Source organism: Helicoverpa zea, chromosome 11, assembly GCF_022581195.2.
Source record: "Helicoverpa zea isolate HzStark_Cry1AcR chromosome 11, ilHelZeax1.1, whole genome shotgun sequence".
Taxonomy (NCBI): domain Eukaryota; kingdom Metazoa; phylum Arthropoda; class Insecta; order Lepidoptera; family Noctuidae; genus Helicoverpa; species Helicoverpa zea.
This window is the reverse complement of record NC_061462.1, coordinates 726,402-751,256: the sequence shown is the minus strand read 5'-3', so window position 1 is coordinate 751,256 and position 24,855 is coordinate 726,402. Positions and strand designations below refer to the sequence as shown.

The 24,855-nt window shown below is 38.0% G+C and overlaps 3 protein-coding genes and 1 long non-coding RNA gene across 14 annotated transcripts in view; 2 read left to right on the top strand and 2 right to left on the bottom strand.

The window, feature by feature from the left end:
* Nucleotides 1–2,233: 2,233 nt before the first annotated feature.
* LOC124634663 lies at nucleotides 2,234–16,924 on the top strand. Its single transcript, XM_047170325.1, has 4 exons — nucleotides 2,234–2,249; nucleotides 2,602–2,832; nucleotides 15,106–15,193; nucleotides 15,569–16,924. Exons 1-4 carry the CDS (start codon nucleotides 2,234–2,236, stop codon nucleotides 15,723–15,725), a joined length of 492 nt encoding a protein of 163 aa, XP_047026281.1. The 3' UTR covers nucleotides 15,726–16,924.
* LOC124634375 (protein transport protein sft2) lies at nucleotides 3,002–7,457 on the top strand. The gene is made up of 4 exons (XM_047169949.1): nucleotides 3,002–3,320; nucleotides 3,788–3,939; nucleotides 4,112–5,105; nucleotides 7,231–7,457. The coding sequence occupies exons 1-3, from the start codon at nucleotides 3,138–3,140 to the stop codon at nucleotides 4,380–4,382; spliced, it is 606 nt and encodes a 201-aa protein (XP_047025905.1). The 5' UTR covers nucleotides 3,002–3,137; the 3' UTR covers nucleotides 4,383–5,105; nucleotides 7,231–7,457.
* On the bottom strand, nucleotides 7,647–14,021 carry LOC124634376. 2 transcript variants are annotated; one of them, XR_006984856.1, is made up of 3 exons: nucleotides 12,375–14,021; nucleotides 8,229–8,288; nucleotides 7,647–7,898 (listed from the first exon to the last, which is right to left on the bottom strand). It is a non-coding gene; the product is annotated as an uncharacterized LOC124634376 (long non-coding RNA). The 2 variants fall into 2 exon arrangements; XR_006984855.1 differs by lacking the exon at nucleotides 12,375–14,021 and having other exon boundaries at nucleotides 8,229–8,479.
* Nucleotides 16,925–17,703: 779 nt separating the features above from the next.
* LOC124634373 (fragile X mental retardation syndrome-related protein 1 homolog A) overlaps nucleotides 17,704–24,855 on the bottom strand; it is a 46,480-nt gene continuing 39,328 nt past the window's right edge. For 3 of the 10 annotated variants that reach the window (XM_047169939.1, XM_047169938.1, XM_047169940.1), the window contains exons 11-14: nucleotides 23,028–23,260; nucleotides 20,849–20,936; nucleotides 19,025–19,136; nucleotides 17,704–18,208 (exon numbers count right to left, since the gene is read on the bottom strand). In XM_047169939.1, coding sequence (XP_047025895.1) covers nucleotides 17,974–18,208; nucleotides 19,025–19,136; nucleotides 20,849–20,936; nucleotides 23,028–23,260 — 668 coding nt within the window. In that variant the 3' untranslated portion in view covers nucleotides 17,704–17,973. Of the gene's footprint in view, nucleotides 18,209–19,024; nucleotides 19,137–19,644; nucleotides 19,933–20,848; nucleotides 20,937–23,027; nucleotides 23,261–24,855 lie in introns of those variants that run through there. The other 7 variants (XM_047169942.1, XM_047169941.1, XM_047169944.1 and 4 more) reach the window with 4 other exon arrangements.

Below are 24,855 nucleotides of genomic sequence, written 5' to 3'. Positions count from 1 at the left end.
GTTCGTTAAGCGAATAGGGATCTGAAGATTTTTGATCTCGATCGCCGGTATTTATTTTGAGGTCTTGGACTCTTGATCCGAATTTGATATTTCGCCTATTAACTGTACTTAACCCATCCATCTTTTGAGGGTATCTACACCATATTATTACGCTATTTTGACGGACACTTGTCAAGGCTCCAGCAGAAGACTTAATTCTATTACTTACTTACCATGCAAACTAACCAAGCTTAATAAATTAAATTCATATCCACGCCAACATAATTCACAAACAAAACTGTAACACTATTTGCCTACAAAGTTTGCGATGAAACTTGCGTCCAATCTTGCTAAAATTGCACTACTCATGTAATTGGAAAATAAATCGGTGGAGCTACAACGGACAAGCAGCGTAAATTAGCTAATAAAATAAGTTATTAAGTTGCCGACGTCGAGGTACGGCCGTTAATGGCGCCGGCACGCGTGCCACAATTCCAATTACACAGATGATACATGTTGCACACTTGTTTTCATCACATATTATATTATTTCGCGGTTTGAGATTACGATTTTGAGAGACTAGGTGGAAAAATAAAACCGACTTCCAAAAACAGTAAAAAGCAAAGTGTTTTATTTTCAGCTTTTCAGTGACGCGAATAGTTGACACTATCGGCATAACTGGAAAGTTCTCATCACTACGAATAATATAAGCCCACACACGAGGTATTTAACATATTCGGTTGTCGAGTTCCTTGGACCTTCTCTGGTCTCCATCATCAGGTGAGCTCCAAACCTTCACTATTGCAAAGGTCTCGTCAATACGAATAATAATATATAAGCCCAAACACGAGGAAGTTTACATATTCAGTTGTCGAGTTCCCTCGACCTCCTCTGGTCTCCATCATCAGGTCAGCTCAAAATCTTCACTGTTGAATAGTGCTATTAGGCAAACACCTGAGTGTCAAGTTTTTACCCTATGTATTCCTACAACTTTCGAAAGTTGCCCTCGATTTCTCAGGGTTTCCATCATCAGATCTTGACCTGATGACAATGGGACTACCTCAGAAGTATCGCTATCGAACAAAAAAAGAATCATCAAAATTGATTAATAAATGGCTGAGTAATCGCGTAACAAACATACAAAAAAAAAATACGGTCGAATTGAGAACCTTCGCTTTTTGGGTAGTCGGTTAAAAAGTTTGTGATTCAGTAAGCTGTTCTTTAATTTTGCTTAAAAGAACACCAACCAATAATACTGCCCTGCTTATTGCAAACGCAGTACTTGCAAAATGGCGGTTTAGAGATAAACGCGGTAAACTTATTTCTTCATATCTAATGGAGAAATATCCGTTAAATAACTTTTAAAGTGTGACTTAAAAATAGTAAAAAAATCTAGCTTTCTATTGATATATTTTTTCTTAACCTACTTTATTGTCTTATTTTGATAAATCGGGACTGCATTTTCATTAACTTTCTGGGCTTGCGAGCTTTACCGTATTACCAAGACTAAATGCAGTAATAGTGTTTATTACTGCAAAATTCACACCTACCTAGCACATGCTCAATACTGTGTTTGTAATTAGCACAAATTTTATATTTTGATGCCTGGTTAAATTAGCTTTTGTCAAATATATAAATGACTAACGGCCAGTTTCTTCATCAAAAGTTAAAGTTAAAGTAATGTCTAAAGTAAAAGTAACGGTCAAATTCGTTTTTTCAAGGCTAAAGTGACAGCAAAACTAATAGAAAAATTGAATTTAACCGTTACTTTTACTTTAGACATTACTTTAGCCATAACTTTAACTTTAACTTTTGATGAAGAAACTGGCCGTAAGAAACGAAATAAGACAAAGGAAGGTAGATATTATAAAAAAAAAATTACTTAGCTTAAATAATTCACGCAAACTGAAAACGCAGTTCTATAGAATACTGCGTTTAGGCTTAGCATCGCAAGAGTAGGTTTTTGTTATTTTTGCTACATTCAAATGCAGTAACGGTGACTACTGCGTTTGGCTTTAGCTAGTATTAGATGTACCTAAAAAGTTAAATGCTAATAGCATAAACAGTAAACGTAGCAAGTACTGCATAATTTTGTAGCATATGCTTAATGCTGCAGATCCTTTTGGTAAAAGTAACATTTAGGTGCAAGTATTGCCTTTCAAGTTACGTAAAAAACACGTTTATAATAAGATTTTTTTACGTATACAATATATCCTTAGGATGTGATTGTTGCAAAAAAGTGAAATTCACAAAAATGTCGATTACTGCAAGTACAAAGTAGGGCAGAATACCTTCGTGTAGTTTAAAATTTTTATGGCAATTAACCTACTGTCAGTTAACTTTAAACTTTCAGATACAGTTAATAGGCGTAACTTACTTAGATCTTACTTACGTAGGTACTTATTCATTTTACACGCATTCTTTCAATGCGTGTAAAATGAATAACATTTTGACTTAATATGACGTATTTAGAAGCTAGTTAGAAGTCCTGTGGTTATCTCAAGAACAGATTTTATTTTGCCAATAGGTTCGATTTATTTGGTGTTCTCAACCTATGTACATATTTTCCTGGAAAATTTATATGCCACGGGAATAAAACAGGTTTTTTCTGATATTTTCCAGAATCGAGACCTCCGCGAAAGAATTACAATCAGTTGTCCTCGAACGAGAAGCTCGATAACAGACAGACAGATGATGTTCACATTGAGGAAGCAGAAGCCGAGTCAGATGCCAGTAGCACCGATTTGGATGAACGTGACACCGGCGGAGTATGCCCACCGTGTGCGCACGACCGATATAATAACAACGTTCGTCGACATGCACATGATGACTTCAGCGATGATACAGATTATGGTACGTTTAATTACTCACAAAGTTATACTTTTATGGCACAAAAACGTTAACGGAAATAATTAGTTTCTTTAAAAACCGACTAAAAGTCAATCGATACGTTTTGGGAGCATGCGCAGCACTAGTGAAAATTCTTGTCTGTGGTATTGTCAGTTCGCAAAGTTGTCATATGATTTGACGTTTGAGATTTTACTCATCAGCCGTAAAGTGGGCAGTGTTATAATTGTAGAATTGTTTATCAAAATAGATCAAACTTTTATTTTATGTGCTAAAACGTGCTAAACGGGACCAAAGTGATCTAACCTAAAATGGCGAACTTGAAGACAGACTTGGATCAATATTTACTGAAAAATGAAAGTCGTCGAAGTTACAACTTCAGTTTACCTTCATTCTCTACTCCTAGTTTTATGCAAAGAAGTACGGATGAGAGCCCTAGCACCAATAGTACCGCATCATGGTTCGAAAATGTACAGAAAGAGTACTTCACTTTGGTAAGTAATGAGAATGTTTAATTAATTTGTGTATGAATCATTCAGCTATGACTTTGTTTGTGATGCGGACAACACAATACGTTGCTATCAATTACATCATTTATAACTGGTTTGCGTATAACTAGATCCCACATTACCCATGTGAACACATTTGTGTTGTGAAAGAACCTGTACAAATATTTCAGTAATGTTTTTACTACAGTACTAGTTATTTAAATTGAGGTCATGCATATAGTTTGTAGGAGATTGGCAATACTAGTCTTATATTTAATTAACAGGCAAACTACTATTCCAATCCATTACCTGTGTCTAGCAATATGCTATTAGAATAATGTAAATATTTTATTTTTGTTATTATGACAATAGATGTATGATAAAATAATGTATTATTGCTGTTTATGACAATAGGAATGAACTCAACCTCTTTTGACACATAAAATAGAAAAGTTTACCTCATCTATTTTCAGAGCCGGACACAAAGGTTTATGGGCTTTGGTATATGTTTATTCTTTGGAGTACTATGTTTTATCCTGTCATTCCTCTACATACCCATACTGCTGCTCCAAGCCAGGAAGTTTGCACTGCTATTCACATTAGGAAGCATGTTTTTTATAATCAGGTAAGGTTCCAAAGGTATTGCCAAGTTAGGCATGTATGCAACAATGATATTCAAGCATTAAAATTGAATTAGCTTTGAATCATGTCAATATTTAGAATTCATCAATAAATGTTACTTCAATTATAAAGAATACATTGTTGATGGCTAGTTTCTAATGATATTTCTGAAACAGTTTCAGTTTCCTGTATGGCCCATGGAACCACTTGAAGTCCATGTTCAGTAAAGAGCGAGCACTCACAACCTCTTTGTACATGCTGACGCTCATAGCCACGTTGTACTGTGCACTGCACTTGCAGAGCACGCCATGGACGATTGTATGTGCCGTCTTACAAGTAGTAGCACTTCTATGGATGATGATGGGATCCATACCCGGCGGATCATCGGGCATGCGGTTCTTCGGCAGCATGTTCAAGTCTTCTGTATCAAATACATTACCAATATAACACAACATGAACCCTGACTGCAACACTTTGATATAAGTTTTGATACAAGTAAATAAGATCGTTATTTTTATACTTATAGGAGATAAAATCGTGGTTTTAAGGTTTTCTGAACTAAAGAAAATTTTGTAACATTGAACATTGTCTTGTTCTCTTTATTCATGGATTAACAATTAAAAATAACTGATTTTGAATTGTATATGAAACTTGAATAAAATTCTCCAGTTCCACTCCTCGTGTTGAAAAACATTTGCCTTAAGAAAGACTTTAATTGCTTTGAGCTTCAGTAAAAAATTTAAATGAATTTATGAAATTGTGTAAATTATGTTAAGTCTTAAGATACGCATCAAATAGCTCAAAATAACCGAAACAAACGACACAATATGTAGTAAAGACGATAGATTGCAGCTAAGTATATGAATGTTTACATAATGAATTTCAAATTCATTGCGTGTTGGCGTCATGTTCGCAATCGCATCGGGTCACTGAACGCGAATTTTAACTGTTCAATAGGTCAATGTATTTGTATTTACTCCATTGCCCTATAAAAGTGAACTGGTTATCAAAATTAGCGAGATGTTAAGCAGCTGTTCAAGACCTAAAATAACGAGCTATAAATTCTTTAGGTTCTAATTTATACTATTACGATGGCACGTCAATATTGTCTGTTCCTAATTTTCGTTTTCAATGTGTGAGTGTTCTCGATATACAGGATTGTGATTTTTATTTTAAATCGTGTGCGTTCGCGCAGCGGAATATTGTTGAATTTAAAGATTTTAATTATGCAGATAATTAGTGTATGACGTCCTATAATTGTGTATGGTAAATAAAAATTTGTGTATGCAGCCATTGTGGAGAAATTCAATAAAAACAGATTCCGCTGGGCGAACGTTGGCGAACGTTGTCCTGGCGGAACTTTTTTCAATCCATAGACTTTAGAAGAAAAGAGATGTGTCCAAAAATTAGTGTGTATTTGTGTATAATTGATTATGTATGAATGAAATCAGTGCATGAATTAACTTCGGAGAAATTCAAGTTTCCGCTACGCAAACGTTTGGCCATTAGCTAGTTTTCATATAAAGCGCTTACATAGAGAGCTGTAGATTTTTACATACGTTGTTTTGAATTTGTTTATATTTGTTTAAAAAAAAGATTTAGAAAAAGTCGTAGGGTTTAAAAGATAAAAATATAAACGTAAAATACACTTATTAGGTCTTCGTTCTTAAAGTATGCAGTTTGGGGTCTAGATTTTCACGTTTACACAAACCTTGTAAGTGTCTCCAACATGTTGCCAAGTATCAATGATGTTCCGTTAGTAATTAAAAAGTTATAGGATATTTTATTATGATATATGATGAATAGATCACTGTTTACAAAGCAGTCGAATATCACGACGTTCTAAAGGAATTGCATGGTAAAATGTATGCCAATAATTAGTTTAATCATTCAACTATTCACTTGCAAAATTTCATGTCATTAAATTCAGTAATTAAAGAAAGACAATTATAATACTGACGGAGCATCGAAAACCTACATAATCCGACCAAGTTCGGATAGCTACAAAAAAGCGGCCGTGCCATATGTCTAAGAAACGTTCTTAACTTGGAAGGTTAGTATTTATTAATATGGCACAGTTGCGTACACAAGCGTTAGGAAAAAATAAAACAATGCTTCTTGAATGAAAAATATTTTTTTTATAATAATGCCACTATCTACGATAAAAATAAATCTTCAATTAACAAGTACTTCTCTATTTAAATATCCGTGTACAAAAATATTTTTATTATCATTACTTACATAAATTACTTAACTAGGTGATTAAAAATAACGTTAATAAACGTTACGTATTTTAACTAAAATGTCGTAGATAGTGGCGCTATTATTAAAAAAAATAATTTTCATTCAAGAAATGCAATTGTTTTATTTTTTCCTAACGCTTGTGTACGCAGCTGTACCATATTAATAATTATACTAACCTTCCAAGTTAAGAACGTTTCTTAGACATATGGCACGGCCGCTTTTTTGTAGCTATCCGAACTTGGTTGGATTATGTAGGTTTGCGTTGCTCCGTCAGTATTATAATTGTCTTTCTTTAATTACTGAATTTAATGACATGAAATTTTGCAAGTGAATAGTTGAATGATTAAACTAATTATTGGCATACATTTTACCATGCAATTCCTTTAGAACGTTGTGATATTCGACTGCTTTGAAAAACAGTGATCTATTCATCATATATCATGATAAAATATCCTATAACTTTTTAATTACTAACGGAACATCATTGATACTTGGTAACATGTTGGAGACTCTTACAAGGTTTGTGTAAACGTGAAAATCTAGACCCCAAACTGCATACTTTAAGAACTAAGACCTTATAAGTGTATTTTACGTTTATATTTTTATCTTTTAAACCCTACGACTTTTTCTAAATCTGTTTTTTAAACAAATATAAACAAATTCAAAACAACGTATGTAAAAATCTACAGCTCTCTATGTAAGCGCTTTATATGAAAACTAGCTAATGGCCAAACGTTCGCGTATCGGAAACTTGAATTTCTCCAAAGTTTATGCATGCACTGATTTCATTCATACATAATCAATTATACACAAATACACACTAATTTTTGGACACATCTCTTTTCTTCTAAAGTCTATGGATTAAAAAAAGTTCCGCCAGGACAACGTTCGCCAACGTTCGCCCAGCGGAATCTGTTGTTGGTGAATTTCTCCACAATGGCTGCATACACAAATTTTTATTTACCATACACAATTATAGGACGTCATACACTAATTATCTGCATAATTAAAATCTTTAAATTCAACAACATTCCGCTGCGCGAACGCACACTTTTAAATCTATTTATGAATGTTATCTTGCCTTAAGGATGTCATTCGTATTTATCGAATATTCTGTCAGAATTTTTAGATTATACTTGTCTCATCTACTGCCTTGCGAACGAATATCTGTTATCAATAGTTATGCTCAAACTTATTAAAAATCTAGTTACAATAATATTTTTTGTAGAAAGATTTATTCAAATAAACTTGGCCCTTTTCTTAAGTTCTATTATGGAAGCCCTTTATTACTTATTTTATATCCTGTGGAGAAACAAGTTTATTTATTATTTATCCTTATTAGATAAGTAATATTCGGAAGCATTGTTGTTGCTACTTTTTACCAGAGTAAGCGAAGTTGTGTCCTTAGGACGATGCGGTCGGAAGCTAGCTTATATTTTGGCCTTGGATACTAAAACAAGTTGCCTATCAGTTTTCCAGGAATTTATTTACACTACACATAATATAGGTGTATCTAACGATGAATGGCTTTCAATTGCATACCGCCATGTTTTTAAAAGTATCAGTATTTCTTCACAATTTGTTAACAGGCTGGCATCATTGCCAAAGTTGGATAATAACTGCCACTCTTCACGTAAAGTCTACTAGTAGGTATTTATTTCTAGTAATTATTTGGCCAGTAATAGCCATCCCCTATGTGTGAATCTTTTGAGTTCTCACCTGAAAACAAATCATTTTTTTTTAATCATTTTCGCCTTGGTTCTCCTTGTGAATATGATTTTAACATTGTAAGAAGGTTGATAAAACGATTGGAGATATGAGCCGGGTCGATCTATCATGGATGTGGGATTGTAAAACAGTTAAGTACCTCGGAACTGGATTACTTAGGGCTCCATAAGGTATTATTATGGTTTGAGGCGATATGAGCCTGATACTCATTTACACGCCACCTACATACGAGGGGGAGGGGCTCATCCGATGATTGACTCCAAAAAAATGCATGTAGGTGATTTAAGATACTAAACACAATGTTAATAAAACTGAACTTACGGTGAACTTTCTTGTTGGGTTTGAGCTTGTAACATGCCCCCATATGTGTGGCTTGCCAAACTATGAACATACAAAACGAAAGTATCAAAACATTGATGGAATTTTCGTTTCCGATGGAAGTTCCTTATCAGGTGGCAACAAGGTTCGCGCCTATAATGGTTGGGTCATGCCAGTCCTGATGTACTCCTTCGGCATACTCAAATGGACTCAAACTGAATTGGGTGCAGGATGCCTTGGATAGGAGAGTCCGCACACTGCTGACCGCAGAACGAATGCATCACCCATGATCGTCGGTGATGAGACTGTACATTCCACGGAAATGTGAAAAAAAACAACCGTGAGGTGTGCAGTCTCAGGGAATATCTTCTCAAAAGCGACGTGGGTATGCACCGTGATATGGTAGCAGTGGACAGAGGACCCACTCCGCTGTCGTTGGCAAATCAGAACTGGCGCAGAGCTGTGGTACTAACTACCCATGATCGCAAGGAAGTATGGCAGAGCAAACAGCTACATGGACGCTTTTTCAGAGCTCTTCATGGTCCCGATGTAGACTTCAATGCGTCCGTAGCTTGGCTACGCTTCGGTGACCTGTTTGGAGAAACCGAAGGGTTTGTATGTGCAATTATGGACGAATAACTACCGGAGGTAATATTATGAAAGACGGGACGGTTGTCATATGTCGAGCATGTCACCATCCGGTGAGTCTATCAAACATATTATATCTGGTTGTTCTCGTTTGGCTAACGTTGAATATTTGTAACCAAGTGGCCAAGATCATCCACCAGCAGCTTGTTCTTCAATACAAACTTGTAGATCTTGAGGTACCGTACTACAAGTATGCGCCCGACCCAATCCTCGAAAAGGACCATAACACGTTGTACTGGGATAGATCTATCATCACTGACAGGACTATTGCAGCCAATAAGCCTGATATAGTGGTGATAGATCGATTAGCGCACCTCACGATGATAATCGATTTCACCGTTCCGCATGACGAGAACCTCGTGAAAGCTGAGAAAGAGAAACAAATAAAGTATCTTGACTTAGCGCACGAGGTTGTCGCCATGAGGAATGTCGACATGGCTGTTATTGTGCCGATTGTCGTTACGGCCAATGGTCTAATAGCCAAGAGCCTCGATCAACACCTCAGGAGGCTCTCGTTGGCCGGTTGGATCAAGGGACTGATTCAGAAAGTAGTACTCCTTGATACGGCGCGTATTGTGAGTAGGTTTCTGTCTCTGGGACCCTAACCACCGGTACCTTGGACCTTGTGCCCGATATCGGTGGCCATCTATTTTTTATTTTTAAATGTTTTTTTTTTTTTATAATTTAATATTTAAAAATGTAAATGATATGTTGTGAAATAAATAAATGAACTAACAAACACAAACCTTCATATCTTTCCATGCAATTGGTGAAAAGCAACATGCAGTAATTCTTGAAAGTAAAATACTTATTATAAACTGTTCGGGCGCATATTCTTCCGGTCCTAGTAAAACGATGAGTAATTAATTGGATTAAACCTCTTATAAGAATAAGCACTGATCGATCATGGGACTATTGCCGCACGGAATTAAAAAAGATCAAACTCGTCTTTCTTTTTCTTCCGTCTGTTGTGAAAAAAAAAGTCGTGATGGCCTAGTGGGTAAAGGACCAACCTCTCAAGTATGAGGGCGTGGGTTCGATCCCAGGTCAGGCAAGTGCCAATGCAACTTTTCTAAGTTTGTATGTACTTTCTAAGTATATCTTAGACACCATCGACTGTGTTTCGGATGGCACGTTAAACTGTAGGTCCCGGCTGTCATTGAACATCCTTGGCAGTCGTTACGGGTAGTCAGAAGCCGGTAAGTCTGACACCAGTCTAACCAAGGGGTATCGGGTTGCCCGGTAACTGGGTAACTGGGTTGAGGAGGTCAGATAGGCAGTCGCTTCTTGTAAAGCACTGGTACTCAGCTCAATCCGGTTAGACTGGAAGCCGACCTCAACATGATTGGGAAAAGGCTCGGAGGATGATGATGTGTATGAAATGTATCCATCAGCTTTGTACCTACTTCCTTATAATTAGAATCATAAATAAAGCTGAAGTTTGTTTGAACGCGCGGCGCTAATCTCGGAAACTACTGGATCGATTTGAAAAAATCATTTATCGAGAAAGGCTGCTGTTTATGAGCGAGCGCGGAGTAGATCCTACAGTTTGTAGGTGAAAGCATTAGCGGATTCTAGTATCTAGGTAATTTAATAATAACGTACTGGAAAGCTCTGAAACACTGCAATGCTATATAGTCGCACGGTTCATCCACTGAAACATAGGAAGGTGTAGTCCGTGTCTTTTTGGTTGTTGTAATTAATGCTTGTGAGAATCTATGAACAAATTATATACATTTATGGATATTAATATATATTATATACTATAATTAATATAAATTATATACATTTATACATTAATGGAAAGGTGCTAGCTTCTAACCTCGCGACAGCGGCTTCTTATCGAGTGAGGTGTAGGTTTTGATCACCTAACTTGTGACGGTTTTCTCAATTGCGCCAGACGTGGAATTGTAACAACGAGCGCTACTGGGCCACCTGGGGCGCGATTCTACCGATTTTACTCAAGCGACATTCGATTCACATCCGACTCAGATCCAATCACGACTCAATTACGATTGAAGCGTAGGTATTTGGCATTCTGCTATTTTTTCTTTTTAACCCCTGACGCAAAAACGACGGGGTGTTATAAGTTTAACGTGTCTGTGTGTGTGTGTGTGTGTGTGTATGTGGCATCGTAGCTCCCAAACGGATGATCCGATTGTAATGCGGTTTTTTTTGTTTGAAAGGAATGTCATTCGGGAGTGTTCTTAGCTATGTTTGGTGGAAATCGAAGGAAGGAAATCGAATCGAATTGAAGAGAACCTGATGCTGGAAATAGGATGTGACGGATGAAACCCTGGAATGCCGGAATGAAACGGATAAACCGATTTATATTTTTGCTGAAAATCTAGAATGACCAAAAGTTAATCTTTATTGATTCTTAATCTGTGCAATTCTCCCAGAGCCAGTTTGTCATGAGGATTGTTAAACAGCTTCCTTTGGCCGTGATCGCATATAGCGACCCCATCTTAAAATAAAAGAAATTAAATGAAGGAAGGAAAAATTAAGGAGCTCCTTCAAAAAGCATGAAATAAAATTAAATTATAAATTTAAAAAAACCCCCGACCCAAAAAAAGTACGCAATTAAACCCTATAAAAAGCAAAAAATAACTTTAAACACTACGTAAGTACCAACTAAAGCATGTCAGACTAAACAAAATTTTGTCGTGTCGGGGGACCGCTCTTTACCTTTAAAAATACTTACATAAATCAAATGATACCTACCTAATTACAACACTCGTATAAAAACACAATTATATACAAAGTTATAAGTAGTATATATAATGTAGTAGTATATAATTACCTCTAACGTTAGGCTAATAAATTAGAGCGGTCCCTCGACACGACAAAATTTAGTTTAGTCTGACATGCTTTAGTTGGTACTTACGTAGTGTTTAAAGTTATTTTTTGCTTTTTATAGGGTTTAATTGCGTACTTTTTTTGGGTCGGGGGTTTTTTTAAATTTATAATTTAAAATAAACGTTTTTATCCTATTCTGGGCTTCAATAATGAGTCATATTGTCTGCAAATTATTTACGATTGCAATATAATTTTAGAACAAACTACCGTATAAACCCAATGGCAGACCAATCGCAAACCAACCGAATGTTATTGGAATACGATTGGTCTTTTATTAGTAGCAGAATGCCCGATATGGTTAAAACTGCTATTGCGATTCCATTTCTATTCAATTTTAACATCATAAACTTAGCAGAATCGGGCGGGTCCCTGCTCTACAATCATATTGTAATCGATTGGGTATACCTAATAATTGTGACATAAATTACCTGTAGAACAACAACTGTAAACATTATGATATGCATTAAAGTTGATTAAAGAATTGAGTATCGAGTATTGAATCACAGAAAAGGATAAACGTTTATTTAAAAGAAAAAATAGCGGAATGCTACATAGGTACGCTTCAATCGTAGTTAGATATCAATCGTGTGTCGCTTAAGTCAAATTAGCCCCTTGTAGTATTAAAATTAGGTACATACCTACCTGTTAGCCGCGCCGTCTGCCTGAGCTTGTTTTCCTCCGCCTATCGCGCTTGCTTCTTCCTCTTCTTTGTTATCTTTACGCAGATTTGGCATGGAATACACGCTCGGCTCGTTAGACCACACTGGTGGATTCTTCGGCAATTTTTTTGCCATTTTTGTCGTAACTCCATCCACATAGGAGTAAGACGATGCTACGAAAATATTGATCTATCGTTATCCTTAGGTACATACTTCCTTATCCTTTATTTAAGCCTCCACATTAAATATGTACCTACTGATTGTATGGTACCTAAAGGACAGAGCTGTCGCAACACATCCATCCGACATGGTTGAAAATTCACTTTCCTACTAAACATTCATTCCATTCAGGGACACGACAGTACATAGGGGTGGCACATGAATGAGGGAAATACACAACGAGAGTTAAGCAGCGGCGGGGCGAGGGCCTCGTGCCTCGGCAAGTTGAGACGCGCAGGGCAGAGATCCGCCAAGACCTCATTGCGGAATGGGAGCAGCGACTTACGCGACGCACGGCAGGGCACTCCGCTGTCGCGGCGGTAAGGCCCATACTGAAGGAGTGGCTGGAGCGACGCCACGGCGCCCTCAGCTTCCGGCTGACGCAGGTTCTTACCGGACATGGGTGTTTTGGAAAGTTTCTGTGTCGCATAGCCGGGAGCCCACGCCCGAATGCCACCACTGTGGCATATGCAGCGAAGACTCGGCGCTGCACACATTGGTGGAGTGCACAGCATGGGCAACGCAGCGCCGTGATCTTGCGGCAGCAGTAGATTCTGCGGGAAGTCGTTCGATGCCGGCTGTCGTTTCCTGCATGGTCGGCAGCGAAGAATTGTGGAACGCCGTCGCTTCCTTTTGTGAGGATGTGATGGTTTGACACAGAGGGTATCAGGGTCCGCCTTTGAACATCTGGCGGGCCAATAGGTACCTGTCGGGGGTGCAGAAGAATGCTTTGGCGTTACCCGTGCCCTCGACAATAGGTAATTGAAGGCAACACTGTGTGGGTTTTTAGCCTGTAAGAGTCCGGGACATCGACCCCAGGTGGAGGAAAGTCCATGAGGATTTTCCCCTGCCAAAAAAAAGTACAAAGAGTACATAGGGCTATGTAGGTACAACCGCACGATTTTTGCCGCGCGGGCTAAATCGACCATCTAAATGGCCATTCGGTACTTGGGGGAATACGTAAAACAGTACCTACATAAGAGAGTACATTGGTGTAGGTAGTACCATAAATAAGTATTTAAGTATTGGTGTACCTATACATAAGGTTTATTAGGGTAGAGTTTAAAAACGGAGTAGGTACTACACCCGTATAAGAGAGTTCATCGAGGTAGGGAGCTTGTAGGGGAAGTACATAAGGGACTTGACAGAGTGAGTAACATGAAAATAAGCACGTCACAAGTACCTAAATTAGGATTGTAGGCAAACCCACAGTGCCCACGACAGTAAATCCACTGACATTACAAAATCCAATTTTGGTAGCTGTACATAGATGGGCCCCTACGTTAGTACTTACGTAAAAGTAACACTGCTTGATAAACGAAAACTAACTTGTTATTCAAAGGCGTACAGCACATATTCTATGTTGTTTATTCTTTAGTAAAGAAAACAGTATACAAGCGAATATTATTTACTTAAAAATGCGTTTGAAAATAATGTGCCTATAACAATATTGAATGTTAGTAAGTAACGATAACAACTAACAATTTTTCCATTCATTTACTGTAAGGAAATTCAATTAATCTTTACTCGTAAAATCCATCCTGGATGTACCTACATAATATCGTACGTATGACTTGTGCTTGTGCTTATGAGTAGCGAAAACTTTTTGTTGACTTACAATGAACTACCTTCGAAGATGGGAGGAGTGTTATGGTTATTCCTTAAGGAATAATAATAAGTAGACATTTTTGCAATTATGGACGAAGTTATCCTTACGAATAACTACCGGAGATATATCGTGAAAGACGGGACGGTTGACATATGTCGGGCATGTCACCATCCGGGTGAGTCTATCAGACATATTATATCTGGTTGTTCTCGTTTGGCTAATGGTGAATATTTGCACAGACATAACCAAGTGGCCAAGATTATCCACCAGCAGCTTGCTCTGCAATACAACCTTGTAGACCTTGAGGTACCGTACTACAAGTATGCGCCCGACCCAGTTCTCGAAAAGGACCATATCACGTTGTACTGGGATCGATCTATCATCACTGACAGGACTATTGTAGCCAATAAGCCTGATATTGTGGTGATAGATCGATCAGCGCGCCGCGCGATGATAGTCGATGTCGCCGTTCCGCATGACGAGAACCTTGTGAAAGCTGAGAAAGAGAAACAAATAAAGTATCTCGACTTAGCGCACGAGGTTGTCGCCATGTGGAGTGTCGACACGGCTGTTGTTGTGCCGATTGTCGTTACGGCCAATGGTTTAATAGCCAAGAGCCTCGACGAACACCTCAGGAGGCTCTCGTTGGGCGGCTGGATCAAGGGACTGATTCAGAAGGCAGTACTCCTTGATACGGCACGTATTGTGAGGAGGTTTCTGTCTCTGGGACCCTAACCACCGGTACCTTGGACCCTGTGCCCGATATCGGTGGCAACCTATTTTTTATATTTTTAAATGTTTTTTATTTTTATATTTAATATTTAAAAATGTAAATTATATGCTGGAAAATAAATAAATACCAATAAAGTAGACATTTTAATTTCAGACGAAGCTCTCACTTGCAACGTGTGCGACCGGTCGTTTCCAACGCGTCGTCAACTCGGCGATCATCAACAGAAGAAACGACATTTTGGGTAAGCAAGCAAAACCTATCTTATTTTAAATAATTAGGTGAAAGTAAAACCTCATTAAGGTAGAACTTTTTCCGGTGAAAATCCAGTTTTTTCCCAGGCAACAAGAACTTTAAATTAAAATACAGGAACACCCAAAATATGAATGTTGTACCTAATGTAGACTGTAGTGGGATCTGTAATGTTAATTTTATGAAGTTTTTTCGGAGACCTTCTCCTGGTACCTAAAATATCTTAGCGGATGGCCTGAAGAGCAGAAAGATGCTCCCTAGAATATCCTATGTAATATGACCACCAATTTATAGAGATCAGGGAAAACCCAAATAAGGGCGATTTCAGTTACACCTTTAACTTATAATGTAATTGGTGACATTTCAGATGCAGCGCGTGTGACAGCCTGTTTCCCTCGCTGATGGCACTAGAGCACCACAAAGAGGAGTTCCAGCACTGGAGCGACTCCTCGTACTGCTCGCACTCAGACTCTGAGGACAGTGACCTCGAGACGTGCCACGAGGACAAGCATCGACTACTCTAATGCCACCACCTCATTATTGCCGGGGAGAAGCCCACTGAGTTGGGAACATTTGTTTGAACAGCTTTGTACGATTCTTCTGGTATAGGCAAGCGGGTAGCTATCACTTTTGTGTGTATATTTTGTATGTTCGCAAAGATTTGAGAACTATCAAGTTTATTTTAAAAATAGTCTAATTTCCGTTAAGTGGTTGAAATGCAGAAATTGCAAAAAAATTTGCAAATATGCGGACTTGATAAATTTGTGCCAGCACATCTATTGCAGAACCGGTGCACTAAGATATTTATTATTGTTTGACTATTGATAAAAAAGGTTTACTTTATATGGTTGGCTATTTTATGGAATAGAGGATTTATGAAATCTTCCATTTCACTCTTGCACACAATTTAAGTGATAGATAGCCACACGCTTGACTAGCCTGTACAATGTCAACAAAGGTCTAAATATTCTGATATCAAGTGTATTGCTGTCATTAGACGTCTACTCCATCTATAGGTAATAAAGGTATTAAAACTCAAACAGGTCAGTAAAAAACGCATATATTTTTATGCCATGAATCAAAATTATATCTGGGTCTTAAAGACTTCAGTGTTTACTTAAAAAGTATACAATGTTAATGAATTTACAAAAACAATGTTTCTTTTTCATATTAGTCACCATTGTGACTTTTCAAATGTATGTTTATAATAGGAAAGAATTACAGTATTCCTAAGTATATAATACTATATATACTGAAGCCTAATTATTGTACAGTGTAGACACATATCATTTTGTACAAGCAAACGTACCTACTTCGTAAAGGAATCTATGCCAAGTGAATAGAAACAAACAATCATAAACTGTGTGATTTTCATGAATTGTCTAAGAATAACTACATAAATACTTATTTAGTCTAAGTACTTAAAACAAAGACAACCATTTTGAAGAAGACTTGGGTTATTAATTTAGTATTGCACATAGCATACATTTTTTATTGAAATCAACATTCTATGTTTTCTACACTGTTAATACATAGGTACATTAATAATCTGGGATGAAATAGAACTAACAGAACTGGACGAAAACAATCAAGTCTTTTCCAGTATCTGTATTCGTCAATTTCGTTTACATTGACTACGAAATCTACGTAATCATTTAGGTTTTTTTTTTGTCATTTTCATTTTTTTTTTCATTTGCAAAATAGATTGGAAACATAGCATAGACCATCATTATATTACTAGCTCAAAAAACAAATAGAATAAAGTACATTTTGGGAGGACACATGGCTGTAAAGTCAATTCGTAATACTTAATGTCACAAAATTCTCAACTGAATCTGAAACGAATCTTAGTTTTCATGTCTAGTAGGTATTCTTGGAAGTTCTCGTGTACAAATATCAAATAACTAACAGTAGGTAAGTAAAAAATTGATGTCATATCCATGAAACTAGAAAGCTTGTTCACAAAACTAGTCAATCAACAATGGTAAAAGTAGTCAAAGTAAATTAGGCTTAAATTATTATAATATTTTGTCTCGTTTTTGTGTCCTCTACTTTTGTGAACATGGCATTTCTTTTCGCTTCACTTGAGTAGGTCCTGTCTCTTACCTGACGTCATATCTTTGTAAATACTTCCTAGTGATATCCCGGCAATAATGCATATCACGGTACTGTTTATGACTGATATTTTAGTCTAGATCTGTAAATATTTGTTAATATAGGTCTGTGTCATCAGAATCACATTAGAATTTTTAATTCTTAGTGCCACACCAAACTAAATGTATGTATCCCGCCCCCTTCCCTACCGAGGTACCTTTCGAGTTTATAGTATTATTAATTTAAGTATTAATTGTAACATTCCAACTAGTCATACTATTTTTATAAAGTGTTAATTGTATTTCAACATCGTAACGTGTATATTGTAAAAATTTGTAATGTCGCTACACTCTGTAATTTAGACAGGGAGGACGACGAAACGAACTATTCGTACAAATAAAAATACGATTGAAAATATGTACAGAAATGTTTATTTTATAGGAAATCACATAACCACAGAGTACAGGCTACGAACACGTATGTACTGCGCTATGTCCGATCTCCCATAAAGGTACCGAAAGGCCGCGATCGGCGCGTATCGTCCGGGGAGCGACGTACACATCTTTAATTTTCATATATCGAGTAATCAGGAATACAAATCACGAATCTCTTACAAAAGCATAATACGAGTAAGTCTAGTTTAGTTTAGGCCCCGGCGGCGGCGGGGCCGAGCGGGTGTCAGCCCGGCGGCCCAGCGCCTACGCGGTGCCGTTCAGCAGCGGCTCGGCCTTCGCCTTGGCCAGCGGGCTGCGGCGCTTGGCCGGGCCCGCCCGGGCCTCGCGCCCCTCGGCCGCGCGGCCCTCGCCCGCCCCGCCCGCCCGGCCCTCGCCCGCCCCGCGGGCCTCCGCCCCGCGCGCCTCGCCCGCCCCGCCCGCCGCCCCGGCGCCGCTCAGCCCGTTCTTCCACCCGCCTCCTGCAACACCCACCACGCTTACTGACGCAGCCCGACCCGACCCACTCTTTTACACGGATACCATGCCCAAATAGACCAACTGGTTTTTTTCTGCACCAATCTCGTGCCACATCATTGTACATGGTCATATTTATCATGCTTATAGAACAATGTGCTAAGCACGTAGGGGTTGTAAGTGAATTACGATGAGTATCGAGGTCGAATTACAAATCTGAAAATTTTACATCATGTTTGCGAACAGTTCTAGATCATGCAACCGTTATGTTTCTACAACAATACAATATGAAAAGCCGTGAACTAGAAGAATATAAATTTTTAGTGTAATACACACAAATTAAAACATGCATTTACTTACAAGTTAGTTGATTGTTCACAAATGATATATATCAGTATATGAAGTTACTTATATGTATTCGATTGTTTTTTTAAACAAAGTATGATTGTTATTTAGTAATTGTAGGTGCAATGGTTGACAATCATCACGCTGAACAAAATCTTTAGGTGTAAGTAGTGGAATTCAAACGTGTGAGTGTTTGTTGAGAGTGATATAGCTTGGTAAATTCGTTCGTGGCATTCCCATGATTCACGCGGTGCCGGGGTTGTTACCGTCAATAGCGGTGGCACAGAGAGTTCTTCTGATTTAATATTTTTCCCAAAAGAATAATGAAAAGAAAAAAAAACTTTTTTTTATTACTTTGTACTACCTCAGTACTTATAAGAATTAAATTCAAGCCCTTTGTTTTTTTTTTAAAATGAATATTTCGCTTGGGAACAATACAATAGAATAGTGTACGCGTGTAGCATGGTCTTGGGTACCTGTCCTCCGGCGGCGGCGACGCGGCGCGGGGTTGCGCTGGCCGGCGGCTTGCTCGTCCGACGTGCCCGACTCTGGACAACATGCCAACTGTACGCCCTACCCGACTACTCACTACCGCAAACCATTCATCCCTCTACATATTATGTACTAATTAAAATGTAAAACGGGGTGCACGGAAACAAAAATAAACATATAAACAACATAATGCATAAATACACTTAAGAGATAAAAACACTACAACTACATTTTAACTAGCACATTCAGTAATATTTTCAGATTTTTCGATAAATATAATGGAATAAAATTTTGATTGCTTTAGCACTCATAATAGTAATACATAATTCGGTATTATGCTATAGGCGGTCGACAAACGGACATATTTTAGAAATATATTTACCATCTATATAATGTGTATCCAGTAAACAAGCAAAGACCATCATGTCCTTGTTGAATTCAATAATTATAAAACAAAGTTTTCACTCATTCGTGACGACGTAAGTATCATAGTATGAATCAAATAAGAAACAAAAGAAAAGACTAGAGTAAATTGTGATTTTGTCACAAAACATAAATTATAACTTCGAATCTACATCTAAACAACTAAATTCAAACGCAAGGAATCTGATAATATTTTTATTTAAACATTAAAAGCCTATTAATCTTTTAACTAATTAATATCTAAGGACAATAACGTAGCTGCAAAGACTTCGTTTCTAAACGAGACGAATATCTTTATAGTTATAATATAATTATAAACACAGCAGGCTTCCCGCTACCTACATTGTATCACAACCCGGAGCGGCCAGCAATGGATAACAACCGTAAAACGCGCAGTAGTTAACTTTGTTAAACTGACGCCAGAATTCTGGTAAACCGGCTTGCACCACCGCTCCCTAAGAAACAATCTCTGTCAACAATTTGAAAACACTTACTTTTAAGTTTGACCTGCTAAACTATTACACCACAGTGTTTCTGTCAACTTCCAATTGATAGAAACATCATGATGTTTCAACTAATCTTACTACGGCGTGTGGTTCAAGTGGGTATCGTTACTTCAAATGAAAAAAAAAAGGTGAAAGTGTGTTAGCAGTAAAACCGATGCATCTTGGCTACTGTAAAATCGACTGATTAGCTGCGCAATACACATTCCTAAAAGATCTACCGCGCAGCCACACCGTAACTTTAAGCTCGTCAAGGAACGTCGGCCATACTGTTAATTTTCACACCCACCTATTCGAAAAAGTACTTTTTTAATAAATAAATTCTGGCATCAAACGGTCCGCGTAGGGTCCAGTTTGTCGAGCGCCCGTGTATGTACAATACGTACGAGGTATCTTGGCAAGCCTAAAGTTAGTTGTTTGGCTGCGCAAAACAGTAGTATCCCACAAATAAATAGGCGGGTTGACAAGGTTAAACATACAATTCAACAAATAATAAGGAATATTGTACACCTATTTTTGTTATTAATAAAATTCGTGTCTAATATTTTTGGCTAATGTAAGACATGGACTATAAATATGTCAACAGACATATATCTAATGCAGCTAATAGGCTAAGCCTGACGAGATGCATCGTGCGTATTGCAAGACTATGGCGTTATCCTAGGTGAACGACAAACGCGGAAACGCAAACCGAAAATATAAGTACAGTTCGCGTCAAAAACTTTTCCTATTCAGAAATTAGCCACCTAACCTTCTAAGTATGTTATATGTAGGAATGTGTTATTCATACATATTAAAAGGCTGAATGTAATTGTTAGGGGGCGACACAGGAGTGTCGGTCGCTCACATAGGACGCGGTAAGCAGTTAGCACTAAGTCGTACCTCTGTCCGCACTGGACACGTCCTGGCTGTCCAGCACGCTGCTTTCATCATCAGTTTGCCTTCGTCTGTCCTCACGTCGTCTGCCACTCTGGATACAAACGTTTGTCTTTAGCAATTTTACAGTATCGTATTAGGTAAAGTTAGTAACTTCGTTAAATGAAAATAATTGTATATTAATAACTAACAATAATTAATATTCATACATTAAATAATAATATATAATTGTAAATTAAATAGGCAGATATTTAAATGATTGATAATGAATCTTAAACATTTGGGGGATTAAAATAAATGTAGACAGTTAGAAGACTTAAATCACTTATACTTCGGCCGTTCAGAGAATGCGTTCCTGACACCTATCAGTTAGTCACGACTAGTGATGGGCACAACATAACACTAAGTTCGTTACCGTTCCTACAAAATGAACCGCCGCATTATTTTAAGATTATTTTCGTTTTAAATTGGCGGAATCATATAAAATTTATATTTTAGTTATTTAAGTGGAAACCAAAAGAAAGGTAATATTCATATAATAAAATTGTTTTAATTATTCTCTGTTACAAAGTTACAATCTGTATTTCTATGCAATAAAGTAAGTACATTGAATTGAATGTGCGTACAGAATATTAATCAGACTCCGATTCGCTTGAGGAGGTGGTGTCTCATCATCATCTTCGCATGTATAATTATATTATTATCAATAACAGAATCAATCCTGATATCTCGGTCAAAATGTTCCAAAATCAGGTTTTTAGTCTTCCCAACAACCTTTGCCCAGTCATCTCTTGTAACTTCCCCGCAGGCTTCTTTTAATAGGGTCATCATCTTTTTCGTCCTGAATGGCGGGGAAGTATTGTGGCGGGCGGCGTAACCTTTTATTTGAGCCCAGATTAGCCCGATCGCGTTATATTGGCAATGATACGGTAGAATTCTTAGAACGCGATGACCGTACTCCAGAGCCAGTTCATCGATTTGGCGGCCCATAACGCCATTGGGGTTACCATTTTCAACCTAAATATAAAAATGCTATTTTCTTTCGCGCGTTCGGTTTGGTCATAGTTTTATTTTTATATTTCATAAAAGTTATTTATAGTCCTTTATTTTCAAATTCTTAAAAAGAAAAACAAAATGTATTATTAAGTAAGTAAGTACAACTGTATAAGAACAGATTACGATACTTGCCTGTTATTTTTAGCAAAGCACTACAAAATATAAAGCGCTGACATAACCTTGTAATAGCGCAGTATACATTTAGAAAAATATTGTTTACCAAGTTATTTGACACGCAGTTTGGCACAAAATTATAACATTCATTGATTATTGATATAATAATGTTGTTTTAATGCTCATCAATTGAAAAAACGGTAAACAACCAGCAAAAATATTTTTATCGTAACTGCAACGCCATTACAAAGTTACGTCGTCAGTTCAATCACGACGTGTCAGGAACGCATTCTCTGAACGGCCGAACTATAATACCTACTAAGCGCGCTGATACGGTCTCAAAAAAATGAATGCTAATTTTGCGCACCATTCACAATATTAATGGGTTCATCATGTTTTATTCCCAAGGGTGTTGGTATTTTGACACACTGATATTTAAAAATGTTTTTAGCGAAGGTGTGTATTGTAGGAAGTCAAAGTGAGTTGAGTGGAGCTGCGACACTGTTCGCGTTAATTACTGCGGCCCTGGTACATAAAAGGGCTCAAGAAGGAAAGTGGTAAGTCAGTAAGGCCGTATACAGAAAGAAAGCTGGAAGAAGCTGAATCTTATAAGCGCTTATCGGCGCTTGACAGCGCTGGTAACCCACGCTGGAAAATATATGAACACGCGCCGATAAGCATAAGGGTCTCAGCACACATATGGGATCGGAAAGGGATCGTCACCGTAGACCTTAAGCGCTTATAAGTTTCCAGCTTCTTCCAGCTTTATTTTTGTATACGGCCTAAGGCTGATTTTACAGTCACGCTGATCGTGCGCCGACCATCAGCGCCGACGATTGAAAATATATGAAATTCTATGAAACGTTTTAGAATGATGCGTAGCTGTCAGCGTAGACGACGTTCAGACAAACTACACGCGTAGCTGTGAGTGCTAATGGTCAGTGTGAGTGTAAAACCGGCCTTAGAGTGCGAGAGTGCCTCACGCTGCACTGATAGCGACAGTCGCTGTACTCACGGGGTTGGGCGGGCGCGGCTGGCGCGGCGCGGCGGGGTGCGCGCGGCCGTTCTCGAGCGGCACGCGGCGGTCGTCGGGCCGGCGCTCCGCGCGGTCGGACCGCTCGGCGCGGTCGGCGCGGTCGGCGCGGTCGGAGGAGCGGTTGGTGCGCGGGGCGCGGCCGCCGCGGGCGCGGTAGCCGGCGCTCTCGCTGCGGTCCTCGCCCAGCTCCGGCGTCATGCGCCGCCCGCCCGCTACGGAAAACAACACATTCAGTATGACAAAACATTATAATCATATTTTTCGGTCGCCGCAAAGTAAGGTATAAAGTATCAGGGCTGCGGGTTGTTCGAAAGAGATACCGCGGCCCTGGTACATAAAAGGTCTATGACGGAACACGACGGTTTTTAGTCAGTAAGAGTCTGACACTCCCTCACCGCTGCTAACCCACAGCGAGAGGGGTCATTTGATGATTTTTGACGTCGTAACGAAAATCTTTCAGAGTCTTTGTTCTTCTTTGCTGTTGTTGTTGTTTCTTGGCTGTTGATTAAGAGACGAGCTAGGTAGAACATTTATTTTATAACCATAACAATGTTTATGTACCTAGCTAAAACAACCTACATGGGTACACTGTAGTAGTGTAGTGCATAACCTTAAAATACGAAACTGGCAATAACTTTTACTTCCCACGTTCTAAAAATCTATGAATTTACAAAGGGCTTGTCTATCATATTGGTGGGTACCAATTAAAACAAAAAATATCCCAAAACACGAAGTTTTATTAGCGGTACGAAAGTCCCATACAAGCCTGCCATTCGCCTTTAATAAATAATAAATTATAATCTACACAGAAAGAATACCTACTCAAATATCTAAATACAAGATTTTCTACATTTAATTCCATATTTATTTATTTATTTATTTATTTAAAGGGACACCAACAGCTTCTGTGTACAAATACACATTACACACATATTATTATGTTTAAAAAGCTTCTCTTCTCTTCGTCCTCTCCTCCAAAAACTAACTTTGCTGTGCCCGACAGGGACCATAATTGTTTCTTTTAATTTTACCCACCAGCCTGTACACATTATGGTATGCCAATAAAGTTATTGAGTATATTAATTAGTATTTGGGAAATATTCTAGCGATTGTTAGCTTTTTTACCCTAGAGGAAATTACCAAATTAGAACTCATGGTATTACATAATTGGTAACACATTGGTACATTATTATATTGTCATATATAATATTTAGTCTAAAGCATTGGTTCTTAACCGGTGGTCCGCGGACCACTGGTGGTCCTTGGAGGGATTCCAAGTGGCCCGCGAAGTTTAGCTTCGCGACGTTGCTAGTCGTTATCTAACTTTATTTTTATTTACTTATAATTGCGAGCGAGTTTGCGAGTTTTAGCATGGACGTATATCGGGTGTGTCGTACCTAGTCCCCCCCATTCATGAAAATGTATGTTTGGGCTACATTTTACGTAATTTTGGTTTTGAGTCTTAAATAAAAAATAATTAAAATTTCGCGCTCGCTTCGCTCGCGTATTCAGAAACTGTATGCGCTTAATTTTGGATTTGTCAACAAACAAAAAGTTAAGTACGTTGGGTAATTCCCGCTCGGTAACACCCTTTCGTCAACACTGTTGACGATCGGGAAAAAAAAGTTTCGTTCGTTCACAGTGTCCATGAATGCTGGTTTTTATTTTTAAAATATGGAAATAAAATGTCATAGATTTTTTAAATCTTTTTATGAATTATGTTAGATCTTTTAAAACACAAGGAACTAGAAAATAAAAGTGGCCTTATCATATGCATAATAACCATTTTACACTAAAATAATAAGTA